The following is a 17,631-nucleotide window of genomic DNA, read 5'->3' as shown; positions in this document are numbered from 1 at the left end:
ATCCAAAGCTATAGTTATTTCTCCTGTGACTTTACCTTTATTATAGTTTTCAGGCCTTAAGTGTGTCCTTTAGAGGTATTAATATTTTTTGGTCCTGTTTGTATTCTGTGTTGTCATTCTGAGAAGCAACCTATCTACTAACAGCATAAATTCTTCTAAATTCAATTTTAAGTGATTAAAATTTGGCATAATTAAGTATGGACATGCTTAAATTAATATATTAACATTATAGGGAAACACATAATCTGTATTGTCTGAAAACCTGCAATTTCAGATAGTTTGATTTCTAATGATAAATTGTGAAAGAGAAGGGTTTATTGTTGAGTGAGTAAACATGGGATAATGTGCTGCCATTTCAGAGATATATTCCCATTTGTGTCATAACTGATGTTAATAGCCACCCTTACTAGTTTTGTATCTTTGATGAATAAGGTGCATATAGGAATGACGGGTTTGAATTTCCTGGTCACTATTTCTAAAATCTCAGTCACGCTATTACTGTTAGAATCTTATTTTGTCTTGTGTAAGTAGGAATTGCCAGATAACCCATGGGGCAAGTTGTCCATCAGCCTGTATTTTGGTGGAATGTCGCTTTCTTCCTTCATGACATACCAGAAGTACTGTGTTGCTGAAGATTGTCAGGACATATCGGAGCTGGTGAGATTTTTTTGTGTGTGTGTGTGTGTCTTTTGCTGTTGTTATTCTGACATTAAAAAGATTACTCAGTTGCTTGTTGTGACCTTTGAGGATTTGTTATTTCTTTTTGTATTTCTGTACAGTTTTGTGATATAAACAGCAGTAATACTAAGTATACAGCTCTGTAGCGTAACAAGTGTAGATACGATGTGTTTATAAGATTGTGTGGAATAGCAAATTGCCAAGAGTTTGTTCTTGGACTCCTTACTGAAAAGAGATTTTTGCATTTCTATTTAAAGTCCAGTTAGTTTTTGTGTTCCTCTAAAATGTAAAAGGATAGGAATAGGGTAATATTTTTATCACTTGAAGGGATTACTTAATCATAGAAATATATCCAAGGATGGAGATATTCAAAAGTAAAGTTAATCAAGTATTTCAACATAAACCTAGTGATTTCTAAGGGAGTTACCGATGTTCTTCATTCCAAGTGTCTGGGATATTCATCTGGTGCTGGTGTTTAGAGGAGGATTGAAATTTTCACCAAACTTCATTGTCTTACCACAAAAAAAATTAGATAAGTAATTTCTCTGGGTTTTTTTTTTCCCTTGAAATCTGAGGATCAGGTTTCTGTAAATTACTAAGGCTTTGTTGTGGTGTTTTTCTCTTTAATTCTGTTTAAGCCTGCCAATGTATTTTTCCTTCCAACATGAGCCTCTGCTTCAGAAAATAATTTTACAATATAGAGTACGCTGCTGTCACTGCTGATGTAAGTCTTGGCATGTATACCAGCGGACTTGTGACGCAGTTACAAAAATCTCTCAGTGTGTATTAGAACTGAGTAACCATGGAAAACCTAGTTGTAAATCAGTGTCTTCTTGCATTTTCATAAAGTCAGCACATGACACACAACTTCCAGTGAACTAAATATGGATCTTGAAATGAGATTGTACCCTTAAAACAAAAATGAAATTTGGAAAACAAAAATAAAGCCGTGTAAGAAGGTTGTAAGCAAGAAGCATTGAGAAAACCTGGAATGCTTTCAGCAAGGAATATAGCATTAAGCAAATCTATTCCAGGAACAAGTGGTTCAGAACAATTCATAAGACAATGAATATTGGAGGTGTTCAGTTGTGGACCAGAAAAGGAGCAAGGCGTCCAGAGCTCAAGCAGGTTTCAGGAGCAGAACCTCTGGAATAGCAGAAGTAGGAAGCATGCAGCTCTGAGAACACTGAAACATAATCGGCTCTGGGTTTAGCTGTAGGGGCTAAGCAGCCATCCTCACTAGCCAACTGATACACTGCATTGACTAAAGGATACTATTATTATATAAAGTATAGCCATTATATATTTTATTATTTTATAGTTTTGTAACTTTATTTCTTTACTTCAGATCTGTGTTTTCAGGTAAGTAATCTGATAAGGACTGTATTCTGTTTCTGTGAGTGTTGTAATTCTATTAATAGTGGTAATAAGCTGCTTATGCAGAGCCCACTACACCTGTGTCTTGCTGCAGAGTGTATTATTGTCTTTGAGATGCAGTTCTGCTGAGCTGCACAGGTGAGTTTAGGAGCTGGTCTTTGTTACCATATGACAATCCTAGCTTAGTCATTAGCTAGAAAATTCCCTAGTAGGCAGCAGGATATTGGAGAGTACACCAGAACCCCAAGCGTCGTGAGCTTACAGCAGTGAATCTCATTCTAGGTGTATGTGTACATATATGTGTGTTCATGTGTATACACATACGCACTTGCATACTTACCTATATATACAACACCATTATACTGTGGTATTTTTTGATTCGGCTTTTTGGGAGATGGGGTTTGTTTTCGTTTGTTTCTCTGCCACTGTGAGTCAGAACCGAGTAGCCAGGTGCTGCCTTGTGCTCATACATTCAGGCATGGGGGACTATGGCCTTGCTTCGTTTGACAGACAAGTTTTTAATCTCTTCATTCTGAGCTCAGGCTTAACTAACAATAATTTTTAGAATTACTTTTTCTACAGCAGTTGACTACAAAGCATTTCCAAACATCTGAACCAAAATCAGTTCAAAATTCCTTATACAGACTATTTTTTATATTTAACTGCATTGCATATCAGCCCCTTTACAGTGAGGTACTTGAAGTCTTCAGATTTTAAGCTCATAATCTAAGCGAACACTTGGCCAGACTGTTCCACCTTAATCCACTCCTGGAAATGCCAGTGCTGTTTTTTTGGAATATATTAGTTTAGGTCAGAGGAGAGATGCGCTTCAAACTGCTGTTGACATACCAGCCATATTCATTCAATTAGCACCTGCCTTCTGAATGACAGCAAAGACAATGCTGAAAAGACTTCATGCAAAGCCATTTTGTAGTCATCTGAACACTTTCAGCATCACCAGGAGCTGTTCAGCCTGCCAGCAATTCTAGAGAGAGATCACTGTCTTTTCAGGCAGAGAAAACTTTAGGCAGAAGCAGCAGTGTACAAAGGGCTAATTCGTCCTCCTCTGATTTCAACTTCCTGGACGTCTGCTGGAAATACAACGCGGCAGAGAGGAAACAGTCTAGGAGGTTCCTGGAGCATGTGGAAGACAACTTCCTGACACAGCTGGTGAGTGAGCCATCTAGGGAAGGCGCCCTGCTGGACCTGTTGTTTGTGAACAGAGAAGGACTTGTGGGAGATGTGGTGGTTGGAGGCCGTCTTGGGTTTAGCGACCATGAAATGATAGAATTCTTGATTCTCGGTGAAGTAAGGAGGGGGGCCAGCAAAACCGCAACCATGGACTTCCGGAGGGCGGACTTTGGCCTGTTCAGGACGCTGGTTGAGAGAGTCCCTTGGGAGACGGTCCTGAAGGGCAAAGGGGTCCAGGAAGGCTGGACGATCTTCAAGAAGGAAGTCTTAAAGGTGCAAGAGCAGGCTGTCCCCATACGCCGTAAGAAGAACGGGCGGGGAAGACGACCGGCCTGGCTGAATGGGGAGCTCTTGCTGGGACTCAGGAAAAAAAGGAGAGTTTACCGCTTGTGGAAGAAGGGGCAGGCGACTCAAGAAGAGTACAGGGATCTCATTAGGTCATGCAGAGAGGAAATGAGAAAGGCAAAAGCCCAGCTAGAACGCAATCTGGCCACTGTCGTTAGAGACAACAAAAAATGTTTTTACACATATATTAATGACAAAAAGAGAGCCAAGGAGAATCTCCATCCTTTATTGGATGCGGGGGGGGAACATTGTCACCAAGGATGAGGAAAAAGCTCAGGTACTTAATGCCTTCTTTGCCTCAGTCTTTAACAGTCAGACCAGTTATCCTCAGGGTACTCAGCCCCCTGAGCTGGAAGACAGGGACGGCGAGCAGGATGAACCCCCCATAATCCAAGAGGAAGCAGTCAACGACCTGCTACGCCACCTGGATGCTCACAAGTCTATGGGGCCAGATGGGATCCACCCAAGAGTGCTGAGGGAGCTGGCAGAGGAGCTTACCAAGCCGCTCTCCATCATTTATCAGCAGTCCTGGTTAACGGGGGAGGTCCTGGGCAACTGGAGGCTTGCCAATGTGACCCCCATCTACAAGAAGGGCCGGAAGGAGGATCCGGGGAACTACAGGCCTGTCAGCCTGACCTCGGTGCCGGGGAAGATTATGGAGCGGTTCATCTTGAGGGTGCTGACAAGGCATGAGCGGGACAACCAGGGGATCAGGCCCAGCCAGCACGGGTTCATGAGAGGCAGGTCCTGCTTGACCAACCTGATCTCCTTCTATGACCAGGTGACCCACCTAGTGGATGAGGGAAAGGCTGTGGATGTGGTCTACCTGGACTTCAGTAAGGCCTTTGACACCGTCTCCCACAGCATTCTCCTAGAGAAGCTGGCAGCTCATGGCTTAGACAGGTGTACTCTTCGCTGAGTAAAAAACTGTCTGGACGGCCGGGCCCAGAGGGTTGTGGTGAATGGAGTTCAATCCAGTTGGCGGCCGGTCACGAGCGGTGTTCCCCAGGGCTCAGTTTTGGGGCCGGCCTTGTTCAATATCTTTATCAATGATCTGGATGAGGGGATCGAGTGCACCCTCAGGAAGTTTGCAGATGGCACCAAGTTGGGCGGGAGTGTTGATCTGCTCGAGGGTAGGAAGGCTCTGCAGAGGGACCTGGACAGGCTGGATTGATGGGCCCAGGCCAATTGTATGAGGTTCAACAAGGCCAAGTGCTGGGTCCTGCACTTCGGCCACAACAACCCCATGCAGCGCTACAGGCTTGGGGAAGAGTGGCTGGAAAGCTGCCTGTCGGAAAAGGACCTGGGGGTGCTGGTTGACAGCCGGCTGAACATGAGCCGGCAGTGTGCCCAGGCGGCCAAGAAGGCCAATGGCATCCTGGCCTGTATCAGAAATAGTGTGGCCAGCAGGAGTAGGGAAGTGATTGTGCTTCTGTACTCAGCACTGGTGAGGCCGCACCTCGAATACTGTGTTCAGTTTTGGGCCCCTCACTACAAGAAGGATGTTGAGGTGCTGGAGCGTGTCCAGAGAAGGGCAACGAGGCTGATGAAGGGTCTGGAGAACAAGTCTTATGAGAATCGGCTGAGGGAGCTGGGGTTGTTTAGCCTGGAGAAAAGGAGGCTGAGGGGAGACCTCATCGCTCTCTGCAACTCCCTGAAAGGAGGTTGTAGTGAGGTGGGTGTTGGTCTCTTCTCCCAAGGAACTAGCGATAGGACGAGAGGAAATGGCCTCAAGTTGCGGCAGGGGAGGTTTAGATTGGATGTAAGGAAAAATTTCTTTACTGAAAGAGTGGTTAAACATTGGAACAGGCTGCCCAGGGAAGTGGTTGAGTCCCCATCCCTGGAGGTATTTAAAAGACGTGTAGATGAGGTGCTTAGGGACATGGTTTAGTGGGCATGGTGGTGTTGGGTCGACGGTTGGGCTCGATGATCTTAGAGGTCTTTTCCAGCCTTTATGATTCTATGATTCTGTGATTCTGCATGGACTTCCATGATAGATGAGGGCAGATACTGCAGTTGGTGTTACAGTACTGCATGCATCATTACAAATTCTAACACTAAGATTGCTATCTGTCCTGTCCCTATTACCCATTTTTAAATAGAAAGTTAATTTCCTCTAAAACCAATGATCTGTATGACTAAAAGACCTGCCAGATACCCTAAGCTGTTGTTTCCTTGTTAGGAATTTATCAGGACAAGCCTGGATGAAGGACGGGGGTGTCAAATGGCTGTGGACATATGTTGAAGGCCAGCCATGTGGGTTGAAGGCCAGCTGTGTGGGTCAGAAGTCCCACCATCTCTGACAGCAGGAAGACATGTTCTGTCACTGGTGTTTGCAACAAGACTAGTGGAAAAGCATTCTGCAAACACCTAAATAGAAAGCCCGTTCTGCTTTCCTTTTGTCAATATGAGAGTAAAGTCTAAGATATCCTGTCCGTTTCAGGGAAATACAGAAACTGAGACTTGCCAGACTATCACTTTGGTCTTCATCATCCTAAAGATGTCTTTAATGCCTCACACTACTTGGTGGGCTCATGTAGGCTGTTCACAAACAAAGCTTTGCATGTGGTAGAGAAGGAAGTACAACATAACACCCTGCACTGCAGCCTACTATTTACTTAGTTGGGATTAAATTCTTCATGCTGACAAGCACTCTTCGGTTGCCTCATTAAGTGTGCAGTGTTATGTGATGTGTAAATTATATATTAAAAACACGTAATTTCTGCTATGGCTTTAGAGATGTAATAAGGAATGTAAGCCATTTTTAGATTTTTAAAGAATAGGCACAAAGGTAGAAAGGATGGGGGACAACTCTTTGAAATAGGTAACTCCTAAAGATGTCTTGGTAGAACATCGTAGTATCAGTATTCACAACTGGACTGTCTATGCCTAACTGTGGGAGATCTAGTAGTAACCAATCTATGGACAATAAGAAAAGACTGTTAACATGAACAACAAAAATGCGAATGCAGTTTTTCTTTCAAAGACATGCACAAGAGCTGACTAAGATACCCAGCTGAGCTACGTGCAGTGCTCAGTTGGGAATGAGCTGGAATTTAAGTTGAACCTTTAGAGCCAGGTGTAGCCAGATGGCCTGTCACAATGTTCGTGATGGTTTTGCAGAATCTGGCATTTAGTTTGTATGTATCTATGATATAGTTAGACATCCTTTCTTTACTAGTGTTTATCAAGATAGATTTTTATTTTTTTTTAATCTTAGCAGTACATACTTTCAATGGAAAAGCTGTTTTTTCCTAGTTAAGTCTAAGGAACATAATGGTTTTTTGTACTGTATCCTATGTCAGATCATGCAGGGGGAAGAAAGGGTCAGAATTTATTGTTTTATTTTGCAGTTATATATATCTGGTTGCTTCCACTTTCTGTTCTGGGCATAATGAAAACTTCATCAAGTAGATGTATAAAAATAAAATGTATTTTAGAGAAATTGTACTTTCTGTTATGTATTATATTAAAGTACAAGAGATAATAGGAGCTGTATTCATGACCTATGATCCAGCTAAGCTATGTGCTATACATCCTTATTATAAAGGCATAATTTAAGGCACCAAGGTTTATTTTGTCATGAACCAAATGAGTTAACGGCCTGTAGAACTCAAACTGTAAAATACGTGGTTCTAGAAGAAGACACACTGGAGCATGCTATGCTACTGAGACTATGTATCTGTACTTTGCAAAATCTGTTATCTTTTTGAAGGAGTGATAATTCTGGTGGCTGAGTTAAATTATCCTTTGCCTTTCTCTTAAGGGATAACTTGCTCTGGCAAACTGCAGTAACATTGGGCGTGGCATTCAGGTTAATCTTTGCCAATTAATTGCTATTATTTTAGTTTTTCTTTCTAAATATTTTCTCTCTTTAAAGGGAATTCCATATTTAATACATTTCTGAATTAATGGCAATCAAGTTAGCAAGTCAGTATGTTAGGACCATTTCAAAGATATATTCTTTATATTTTAAAAGTGTTAATTAACTAGTTCTGTTATCTTTTAGCTAAAGCTTTTTTAAAAACCTAGTAAGTATTGAAAGGAAATGTTGATTAATATTTTTTTCATCAAGGACACACTGTTTACATTATTAGATAACTCCTTTGAACCAGAAATCATACCAAAGCTAGTTTGCATTTTGTTACTAAATGTGATGCTTGACTCTGAGGTCTGTCTTGGTCTAGGAGCTACTTGAAGGAGATGTTCCTGTTCCGCCTTCATACATGTTGCCACCGCTACCTATTCCAGGAGATACCTTTCCTGTCAGAGTTACCCATTTGGTGTCCCCTAAGGAGGTACATTTTGTAAACTTCTCATATATGTTGCAGACAGGAAATGTTGCGATCCCATCATACTGGTGAAAAGGAAATCACGGCTAATGATTTTAGATAATATAAAAAAGTATTAGTAAGGTTGCAAAATGCTACTGAGTTATTGATACAGATGGTTGTGCAGTGCAACTATCTGAATGAACTCTTACTTGAAATACCCTCTTGGGTGGGGCAGAGAAATAAATACTGACCATTTCCCTAAAAACAGAATTTTAAGAATTACAATACTGCAGTCTGGTACTTACTCACCTTGTATAATAAGAAAATAGGTCACTGGATTTTAACTTGGCAGAACTATAATGATTTATCTCTTCTTTATTGTCCAAAAATTAAATTACTGGAACATCGTACAGTAATGTGAACATTTTCTGGCTGTTACAGTTGTATTTTACTGCCTTTGGTTGATGATTGATCATTGATTTTTGTGTAAACCCACACAACTTCCCTCTAGTAGTCTCCCAGGCAAAAGGTGGAATGTAATGTTCATTGATCAAATAAAAGATTCTTATGTGGACTTTGAATGTTGAATGATGAAATAGGAGAACAGGAAACAGTGAGAAGCTGATTGTGTAACAAAATCTAACATCTTCTGAGTGGATTGATTTATACTGAAGTGCTTGTGTTTGTTGTTTTGGTAAATCTGTAAACCAAAAAACAGGTTTTATAGTACTGAAGTGATTGCTTTAAATTCAGCATCATGATCTAATATGAATTCACCCCACTGCGTCGATCATAACTTCCTTCTCCAAGTGGTAGAGGAGCCAACGAGGAGAGGTGCTATGCTGGACCTTATTCTCACCATCAAGGAGGGGCTGGTGGGGAATGTGAAGCTCAAGGGCAGCCTGGGCTGCAGTGACCACGAAATGGTGGAGTTCAAGATGCTGAGGGCACCGAGGAGGGCACACAGCAAGCTCACTACCCTGGACTTCAGGAGAGCAGACTCCTCAGGGATCTGCTTGGTAGAGTGCCATGGGACAAAGCCCTGGAGGGAAGAGGGGCCCAAGAAAGCTGGGTAATATTCAAGGATCACCTCCTCCAAGCTCAGGAGCCATGCATCCCAACAAAGAGGAAGTCTGGCAAAAACACCAGGAGGCCTGCATGGCTGAACAAGGAGCTCCTGGACAAACTCAAACACGAAAAGGAAGCCTACAGAGGGTGGAAGCAAGGACAGGTAGCCTGGGAGGAATACAGAGAAATTGTCCGAGCAGCCAGGGATCAGGTTAGGAAAGCTATAGAAAGCTGATAGAATTAAATCTGGCCAGGGACATCAAGGGCAACAAGAAAAGATTCTGTAGGTATGTCGGGGATAAAAGGAAGATGAGGGAAAATGCAGGCCCTCTCCGGAATGAAATGGGAGACCTGGTTACCCGGGATATGGAGAAGGTGGAGGTACTCAATGACTTTTTTGCCTTGGTCTTCACCAGCAAGTGCTCGAGCCTCACCGCCCAAGCCGCAGAAGGCAAAGGTGGGGACTGGGAGAATGAAGAGCCGCCCACTGTGGGAGAAGATCAGGTTTGAGACCATCTAAGGCACCTGAAGGTGCACAAGTCCATGGGACCCGATGAGATCCATCTGCGGGTCCTGAGGGAACTGGTGGATGAAGTTGCTAAGCCACTATCCATCATATTTGAGAAGTCATGGCAGTCCGGTGAAGTTCCCACTGCCTGGAAAAGGGGAAACATAACCCCCATTTTTAAAAGGGAAAAAAGGAAGACCTGGGGAACTACAGGCCAGTCAGTCTCACCTCTGTGCCTGGGAAGATCATGGAACAGATCCTCCTGGAAGCTATGCTAAGGCACATGGAGGACAGGGAGGTGATTTGAGACAGCCAGCATGGCTTCACCAAGGGCAAGTCCTGCCTGACCAACCTAGTGGCCTTCTGTGGTAGAGTGACTGCATCAGTGAACACAGGAAAGGCTACAGATGTCATCTATCTGGACGTCTGTAAGGCCTTTGACATGGTCCCTCACAACATCCTTCTCTCTAATCTGGAGAGGTATGGATTTGATGGGTGGACTGTCCGGTGGGTGAGGAATTGGTTAGATGGTCGCATCCAGAGGGTAGTGGTCAACGGCTCCATGTCCAGATGGAGACTGGTGATGAGTGGCGCCCCGCAGGGGTCCGTACTGGGACCGGTACTGTTTAATATCTTCATCAAGGACATAGACAGTGGGATCGAGTGCGCCCTCAGCAAGTTTGCAGATGACACCAAGCTGAGTGGTGAGGTTGACACGCCAGAGGGACGTGATGCCATCCAGAGGGACCTGGACAAGCTGGAGAAGTGGGCCCGTGTGAACCTCATGAGGTTTAACAAGGCCAAGGGCAAGGTCCTGCACTTAGTCTGGTCGGGGCAGCCCCCAGTATCAATACAGGCTGGGGGATGAAGGGATTGAGAGCAGCCCTGCCGAGAAGGACTTGGGGGTACTGGTGGATGAAAAGCTGCACATGAGCCAGCAATGTGCACTCGCAGCCCAGAAGGCCAATCGTATCGTGGGCTGCATCCAAAGAAGCGTGGCCAGCAGGTCGAGGGAGGTGATTCTGCCCCTCTCCTCTGCTCTGGTGAGACCCCACCTGGAGTACTGCATCCAGCTCTGGAGCCCTCAGCATAAGAAAGACACGGACCTGTTGGAGTGGGTTCAGAAGAGGGCCATGAAAATGATCAGGGGGATGGAAGACCTCTGCTATGAAGAAAGGCTGAGAGAGTTGGGGTTGTTCAGCCTAGAGAAGAGAAGGCTTTGGGGAGACCTTCTTGCAGCCTCTCAGTACTTAAAGGGGGCTTATCAAAAAGATGGCAGCAAACTTTTTAGCAGGGCCTGTTGCGACCGGACAAGGGGGAATGGCTTTAAACTACAGGGGGGTAGATTTAGACTAGATATAAGGAAGAAATTTTTTGCGCTGAGGGTGGTGAAACACTGGCACAGGTTGCCCAGAGAGGTGGTGGATGCCTCGTCCCTGGAAACATTCCACGTCAGGTTGGACGGGGCTCTGAGCAACCTGATCTAGTTGAAGATGTCCCTGCTCATTGCAGGAGGAGTTGGACTAGATGATCTTTAAAGGTCCCTTCCAACCCAAACTATTCTATGATTCTATGATTCTGTAATTCACTTGAGTATACACATCTTCAGAAAAAAACATGTATAGAGTACATACACAACTGTTTTGGTTAAATACAAGATGGAACTGTTTGGGTGTCTTAGAAAAGGGCTTTTCTTAAATTCTATATTCTGCTTCCTCTCTTACAGGAGAAACATTATAACATTTTTTGGTTCATTTTGTACAAATGATTGAACTCTTGCTTTTGAACATGATATATAATTGTAAGCATTAGATCCTGCTCTGGACTCCAATAGATTTAAGTAGCAGTTGCATGATGGAGTTGCGGCTTGATTATATTGTGTACAAATTAGAAAATTAAAATTAATTTTCTTCCTGGCTAGTATATTATAATGCTGAGTTTAGAAAAAATAATAACCTACTCATTAATTTGTTCGGACTATCAGTAAAATACCGTAATGTTCTGAAATGGCTCTGTTTAAAAAAAAAAAGGCATTTCAGTTAAGTGCTGTTACGTAGATTTTAGTTTGTCTGTGCATGTTGTTTAAACTTTCATTTCCTTGACCTACAGCATTATTCTGATGATCCAGTTAGAAATTAGGTGAATGGAATGTCTTTGCATAGCAAACAAAACACCATTTCAAAAGTTCTTCTTTCGTTAACTTTAAAATTAGTCTTTGGTTTGATATTATGAAATGAGATTATTTACCAAATAGCAGGAGGGAGGAATCCTAGTAAGACACAGCTGTGAAATCTTATATGGGTATATTCTCTAGTATGTGCGTTCCTTTCATTCTTACTTTTTAACATTGAAATGTGGTGTTAATAAATCATGACTGTCTTCTGCTTTTGGAAAAAAAAAGTGTAAATGTGAAATTACTCATAAATTGAGGAAAGAAGAAAGGGGAGCAAGGATGTGCTGAACCTTTCAAACGTGGGAACAAGTAATCTTTCAATAATCCTTGATCACTGATGGAATTGCAAGGTTCCAAGTCATCTGCAAGAATTGTAATATGAGAGCCTTTTCTCTGAGTAGGTATATATTTGCCTTGATCCTTCTACGAACCTTGTGAAGCAGTTCGCCACAGAGGGAGATGCCAGCTGTGACTCAGAGTTGGAGAGCCTTGATGAAGCCCTGAAATGGTGCAATAAAAGAGTGGAGTCTCTTCCTTTTCTAACACACTTCCGAACAGGTATATTAGTGTGTTTATTTTCCCTGTTGTTTCATGTGGATGTACAAAAAGCCTGAAATTATTTATTTCTGAAGAATAGGAATAATTATATTTCTATGTATACTTAAATAAAACTTTTGGAGAGTAAGGAATAACACTACACTATAACCATACGATACACTATAATCAGGAGTGTAAAAAAAGGGAGCTCAGGAGAGACCTTATCGCTCTCTACAACTACCTGAAAGGAGGTTGTAGCGAGGTGGGTGTCGGTCTCTTCTCCCAAGTAACTAGCGATAGGACGAGAGGAAATGGCCTCAAGTTGCACCAGGGGAAGTTTAGGTTGGATATGAGGAAAAATTTCTTTACTGAAGGAGTGGTTAAACATTGGAACAGGCTGCCCAGGGAAGTGGTTGAGTCCCCATCCCTGGAAGTATTTAAGACATGTAGATGAGGCACTTAGGGACATGGTTTAGTGGGCATGGTGGTGTTGGGTCGATGGTTGGACTCAATGATCTTAGAGGTCTTTTCCAACCTTAATGATTCTATGATGCTATGCCTGTTAAAGTTGACGAACTGAGTTTAGATTGCATATGGCAAAAATAAAACTTCTCCCTTAAGGTGACTGTCACTGAAGCTGTAATGGAAAATGTTGCTATTAAGTATTCAAAAGACACAAGTTATGTACAGAAAATCATGTTACCAAGAGTTAGAAATTATGTGAACCCTAAAGAGCATCACTTCACTTTAATGCTGGATTTCTCTGTTTAGGCAAAAGATGGGCTTTAATTATCTTGTCCACAGCTGTTGGGCCTAAAATAACATATGCGGGTCTAGAACTTTGTGAAGAAACCAGTTATTGCTAGTACTTGGTTTTGCCAACTAGTAAAATTCTGGTTGAGATTTCAGGCAGCATCTGCCTTGTGTCCTCCAGACTATTGTCTGTTCTCTTACAGATCGATCTGTTTACTAACAGAAATGTGCAAATGAGTCAAAGTTGAAAAGTTTAATCACTATCTTTACCAAGCAATTTTCTGTTAATTCTCATGATTAGCATGTGAGGTAGAGAAACTTGACTTTAATTGCATACTGACGATTGTGAACTGGAGTTCGGAGAGAACTGGAGGATACATAGAACAAAATAGGAGCATGAATTAGAGAAGGAAGAAAAAAATCTTAATCTCGGTCACAAAGTAAAACGGATTTTCAAGTTCAGTTAGTTTTTACTGCACTGTGAGTATATTTTGGGGTGTTTTGTGATGTTTGTTTTTCTTTTCACAGAAATGCCTTGCCTTGTAGAATACCAGGATGGTTTATGGTATAGAGCAAAGCTCCTCTCCGTTGAAGAATTTGACCCTGTTAAGATCCTGGTTCAGTTTGTTGACTATGGTAGTTTTTCAGTTGTCCCAACAAGCAGGTAAACACATAAGAAAAAAATGCGTGTAAAATTACTATCTATGTATACACTTACATTATAAAACATATACTTACAAATAAGTGTATGTATTTTTACATTTATTATTATTTATTTTTATATAACTACAGATACATTATTTATAATATTTTAGCATTAGATTTCAGTTGGAGAGAAAGTTGGTTGGCTGGTTAAATAATTTCTGTCTGCAGGGTATGGCGTTGTGCACCTGCTTCTCTTTCTCGGGTTGTTCTGAGAAGCCCATTATTATAATATCAGATTTCTCCATCATCTTCAGGTTGCTCAACCTGTGAAGTAGGCTCAGGCTTATAATCTGCTTTTGCACCCAAGAAGCTTACACAAAATAAGGACTGAGCCCTCCAGGTGTACAAACAAACCCTCTGATCCTGTTCTACTGCAATCTGCATAGAAGACAGCTGGGGAGTAAGATAAGGGAGTATCTGAGTGGTTTTTACACTGCTTGTGTGCAAATTGGAAGTTCAAATCCCTGTTCTGCCTGGTGCTGAGCTGCTCTAGGAACTGCTCCTGTGCTGACAAACAGATGTCAGCTAAGTGTCTCAAACACCCCAGGCTTTTAGGGTCCCCTAAGCTTGCCTGAATTTTCTCTCTTGGAGCACTTTCATTTTATATATATACTGCTTAATCACATTGACTTGCTCTTGAGCTCATTGGGGGATCTACAGGTCCTTGCTGAAGATGGGGCAAAATGGGGATTTGAAGAGATTTCCTGCTTCACGGACTGTTAGGGAGAGATTGCATGTTTTATTTCAGGGTTGCACTTCTTGCTCTGCTTCCCCATTCCCTTGCTTCTGGGATAGAAAGATAGAAGAATGGGGAGATGATAATATAAAACTAAGGTACCTATTTCCAGTAGTGTGTCTAGATCACATCCAGGTGTGAAGCACTTGGACCACAAAGGTCTGTGTCATTCTCCAGGCACACCAGATTTGGACCCTGCATTGTGATGACCTTACGCTTGCATTCCTGTGCTCAAATCTGTATTAGGCACTTGAGACTCCTCCCCAAGCAGTGTAATGGGGAGCCAGTGTGCCTGGCGGGCTGAGGGGTCTGTACGATACTGGCCTGCTTTTTGATAGTTACTGTGCTGAAGTACCTTAGAGGGCCTCGCCCTACCCGATGAATTGTTCGGTGTGACACCGGCATGTTACTGTAGAGCAGGGACTCTGATCCCAGTTTCCACACTGCACATCTACTGCATGAACCTTTAAGCTATCCTTATGTCCATACTGACAGTTTAGCTTGACAGGTGGATTGTTGCAGGCAAACATTTTTCATTTTTGTTTTAGATTGCGTCACATACCTTATCATCTGCTGAAGTACCCTGTTCAGGCAGTACGAGCTCTGTTGGCTGGATTTAAACCTGCTTTATATGACAAAAACGTGAAAAGAATTCCGTATTGCCCAGAATGGAGTGTGGAAGCGTTGTGGGCTATGATGGAGTGCGTTGAAGGAAAACAGCTCTCTGCTTCCATACTTGTGAGAAACATTTTTTTTTCCCCTCCTAGTTCTTGCTCAGCCTAAAATGCTTATTAGCACTCTGAGTATAATTTCTGAGTATTTGTTTTACTGTGAATCCTCATAATTTAAAATTGTGAACCATTTACCATGAAGGAATGCTGATGAAGAGAGAAAATCATGTGGCGCTCTTACTAATCCTGCAAACAAAAGGTTTCTGAGCATTCCTGTCATTTTAAAACAAGTTTCCTTTACTTAAAAACAGAAATAGTCTTTGTATACTCACAGTTCCATTTAGGCAGTGAGTATAGCCAGTAAAATAACTTTTACTATGGGTCAGCTTGAGATTTAAATCTGTTATTGTCAGAACTCTGTCAACTTCTGGTTTTCAGGCTCTTTCACCAGAGGTCACCATTTCTTTGTATGAAGATGACCAAAACCTAGTTCATATGAAACTGATAGAAATGGGACTTGCAGAGTTGGATGAGTGACGTGTAAGTACAGTGAATATGAAATACAAAATCATACCATTACAAAGGTATGACTTCAGAAGTTTTAAGCAGTCTTAACTGTCAGTAATGTTGACAACTAGAGTTTGTTTAAAAAAAAAAATCCCTTCTCTCCACTCTTTTAATAAAATAAAATGCTGTTAAAAAAAATGAATTTCTTTACATACACATTACTGAAGCCCACAGTATAGCTTTAAGAACGAACAGGTACTGAAACAAAGAGCCCTAAGGCGATGTAACAGAAAGAGCTTTTGCTGCTTGTAACTGAAGAAGATAACTTGTAGATGTGTGGCAGTGTACTCTGCCCAAACAATCAAAATTAATTGTTTTTCTTAATTTTCAGCATTTGATCTCAATGTCCTGTGCCGGAGGTTCTCAGACAGATCCATGATAACATGTGGATGTCCATACATCTAGTCAAACATGGAATATTTTAAATGAAAAGCTTTATAGTATGTGTTGTCTACAGAGAATATTGGAGACTTGGATTTTCAAATTTCTTGGCCAACTGTGTTAAGTAGTCCTTTTCCCTCCCATTTAATAAGCACTCTTCTAATCTATGTTTATAGATAATGTTCCCAACACTTTTGGATCTTGAACTAGTGAAACTGTATATTCACACCTCAATCTCTTGACCTTAGGACCTTAAGTATTATTCTGTGATAATCCTTTTCATAAGAGTAGATGGAATTAATGTATAGTAGTAAAGAAATAGATAAAAAGCTGATGCTGGGCACACTTGTTCTAGTATCTTGTTAGAATACTTGGAGGGAAGATGATAGTTTTATTACTGTGATGTAACTCTTGTTTATGTTTCAGGCATATTTGGTGACAGACTTCTCCAGTACCAGAGTCTGGGATCAGGAATGAACAGTTGGGGGTGGGGGAGTGTTACTGTCTTTGTTCTGGAACATGTTTGTATTGCTGCCGTGTTTTCTGTTTTCAGTCATGATGAGATGGATGTGTTTTGGGTGTCCTTGCACCTCCTTCCTACTCCTGGAGCTGCAGTGTTCATTTGAAAGCATTGGAATAAATAGGAGCTTGCTCAGCATGCATCGAAAAGCTTGTTTTCCTTTACTGCTATAGTATGTAAGGTTTCTTTGGATGTCTCTTCATTGTACTAGTGTAGTATATTCTTTACATTTAAAGTTCAACCCCTTTCAGTCTCCCCATGGAGAATTTTGTCTAGATTATCAAGGAAAAGACATACACGATTAAGACTCCACAGCCTCTCTAGGCTACCTGTGCCAGTGCCTAGTCACCCTCACAGTAAAAAAGTGTTTCTTAATGTTCAGAGGGAACCTCCTGTGGTTCTGTTTGTTCCCATGTTTGTGCACATACACACATAACCTTCTGCATGTCTCTTCGCTCAAGATGACAGGAAAGCAAGTGTACAAACTGCTCTCAGTAGTGTTGCTCAGGCATGCTACAAGGGTAGCTTGCCCATTTATACTAGCAGTGGAAGGATTCTTTCACAGTTTTAGTACATATTCTGGTATTAAGCAGACGTACTATATGCTGTTGCAAATACCCTATAGAGCTGTCGTGTGCTCATCTTCAAAATGTGTTCCTGTTTTTTTTTTTTTTTTAATGAAAATAAGGAAAGTTGTTTATCAACCATCTTGAAAGGGACTAGCTCTGAATTACGTAAGAGCTGCTGTTTAAGATTGCCAGAAAGGCCAGGATGTGCCTATGCACCCACCCAAGCAACTTAGTTGTGAGTGAACACAGTTCCCACTACTGCAAGTTGATTTACCCCTTGAGTAAAAAAGGGCACAGGCATAGTAACTACAGAGCTTGCTTTCACTGAAGAGAAAGGGGGGCAGGGGGGACAAGGGGAAGAAAGTGAGTAAAATGAGTATCTTCTGCTGTGCAAGAGAATGAAACAAATTTTTCAGCATCCACCACAATGGAGAGTTAGAGCAGACACGCCAGCAGTACCACTTTGCTTGTAGATACTGCAGAATTTTAAAAGACAAGTCTGCTTAAAAATGCCTGTTAGGTGGAAGAACCTTTGTTGATTACTGGTGTTTCCTCCCACATTCCTGAGTAGACTGGAT

General features: G+C 41.9%; 1 protein-coding gene across 1 annotated transcript in view; it reads left to right on the top strand.

Annotated features, from left to right (window-relative positions):
- Positions 1-15,941, top strand: part of RNF17 (ring finger protein 17) — a 56,075-nt gene extending 40,134 nt beyond the window's left edge. Inside the window, exons 32-38 of the mRNA XM_076328648.1 lie at positions 532-657; positions 7,779-7,889; positions 12,016-12,172; positions 13,433-13,568; positions 14,894-15,083; positions 15,455-15,556; positions 15,915-15,941. Of these exons, the coding sequence (XP_076184763.1) occupies positions 532-657; positions 7,779-7,889; positions 12,016-12,172; positions 13,433-13,568; positions 14,894-15,083; positions 15,455-15,553 (819 nt within the window). The 3' untranslated portion in view covers positions 15,554-15,556; positions 15,915-15,941. The remainder of the gene's footprint in view (positions 1-531; positions 658-7,778; positions 7,890-12,015; positions 12,173-13,432; positions 13,569-14,893; positions 15,084-15,454; positions 15,557-15,914) is intronic.
- The last annotated feature ends 1,690 nt before the right edge of the window (positions 15,942-17,631 follow it).

The sequence above is a fragment of the Aptenodytes patagonicus genome, chromosome 1 (assembly GCF_965638725.1).
Source record: "Aptenodytes patagonicus chromosome 1, bAptPat1.pri.cur, whole genome shotgun sequence".
NCBI lineage: Eukaryota > Metazoa > Chordata > Aves > Sphenisciformes > Spheniscidae > Aptenodytes > Aptenodytes patagonicus.
The sequence above is the reverse complement of the archived record's forward strand: the minus strand, read 5'-3'. Positions and strand labels throughout refer to the sequence as shown.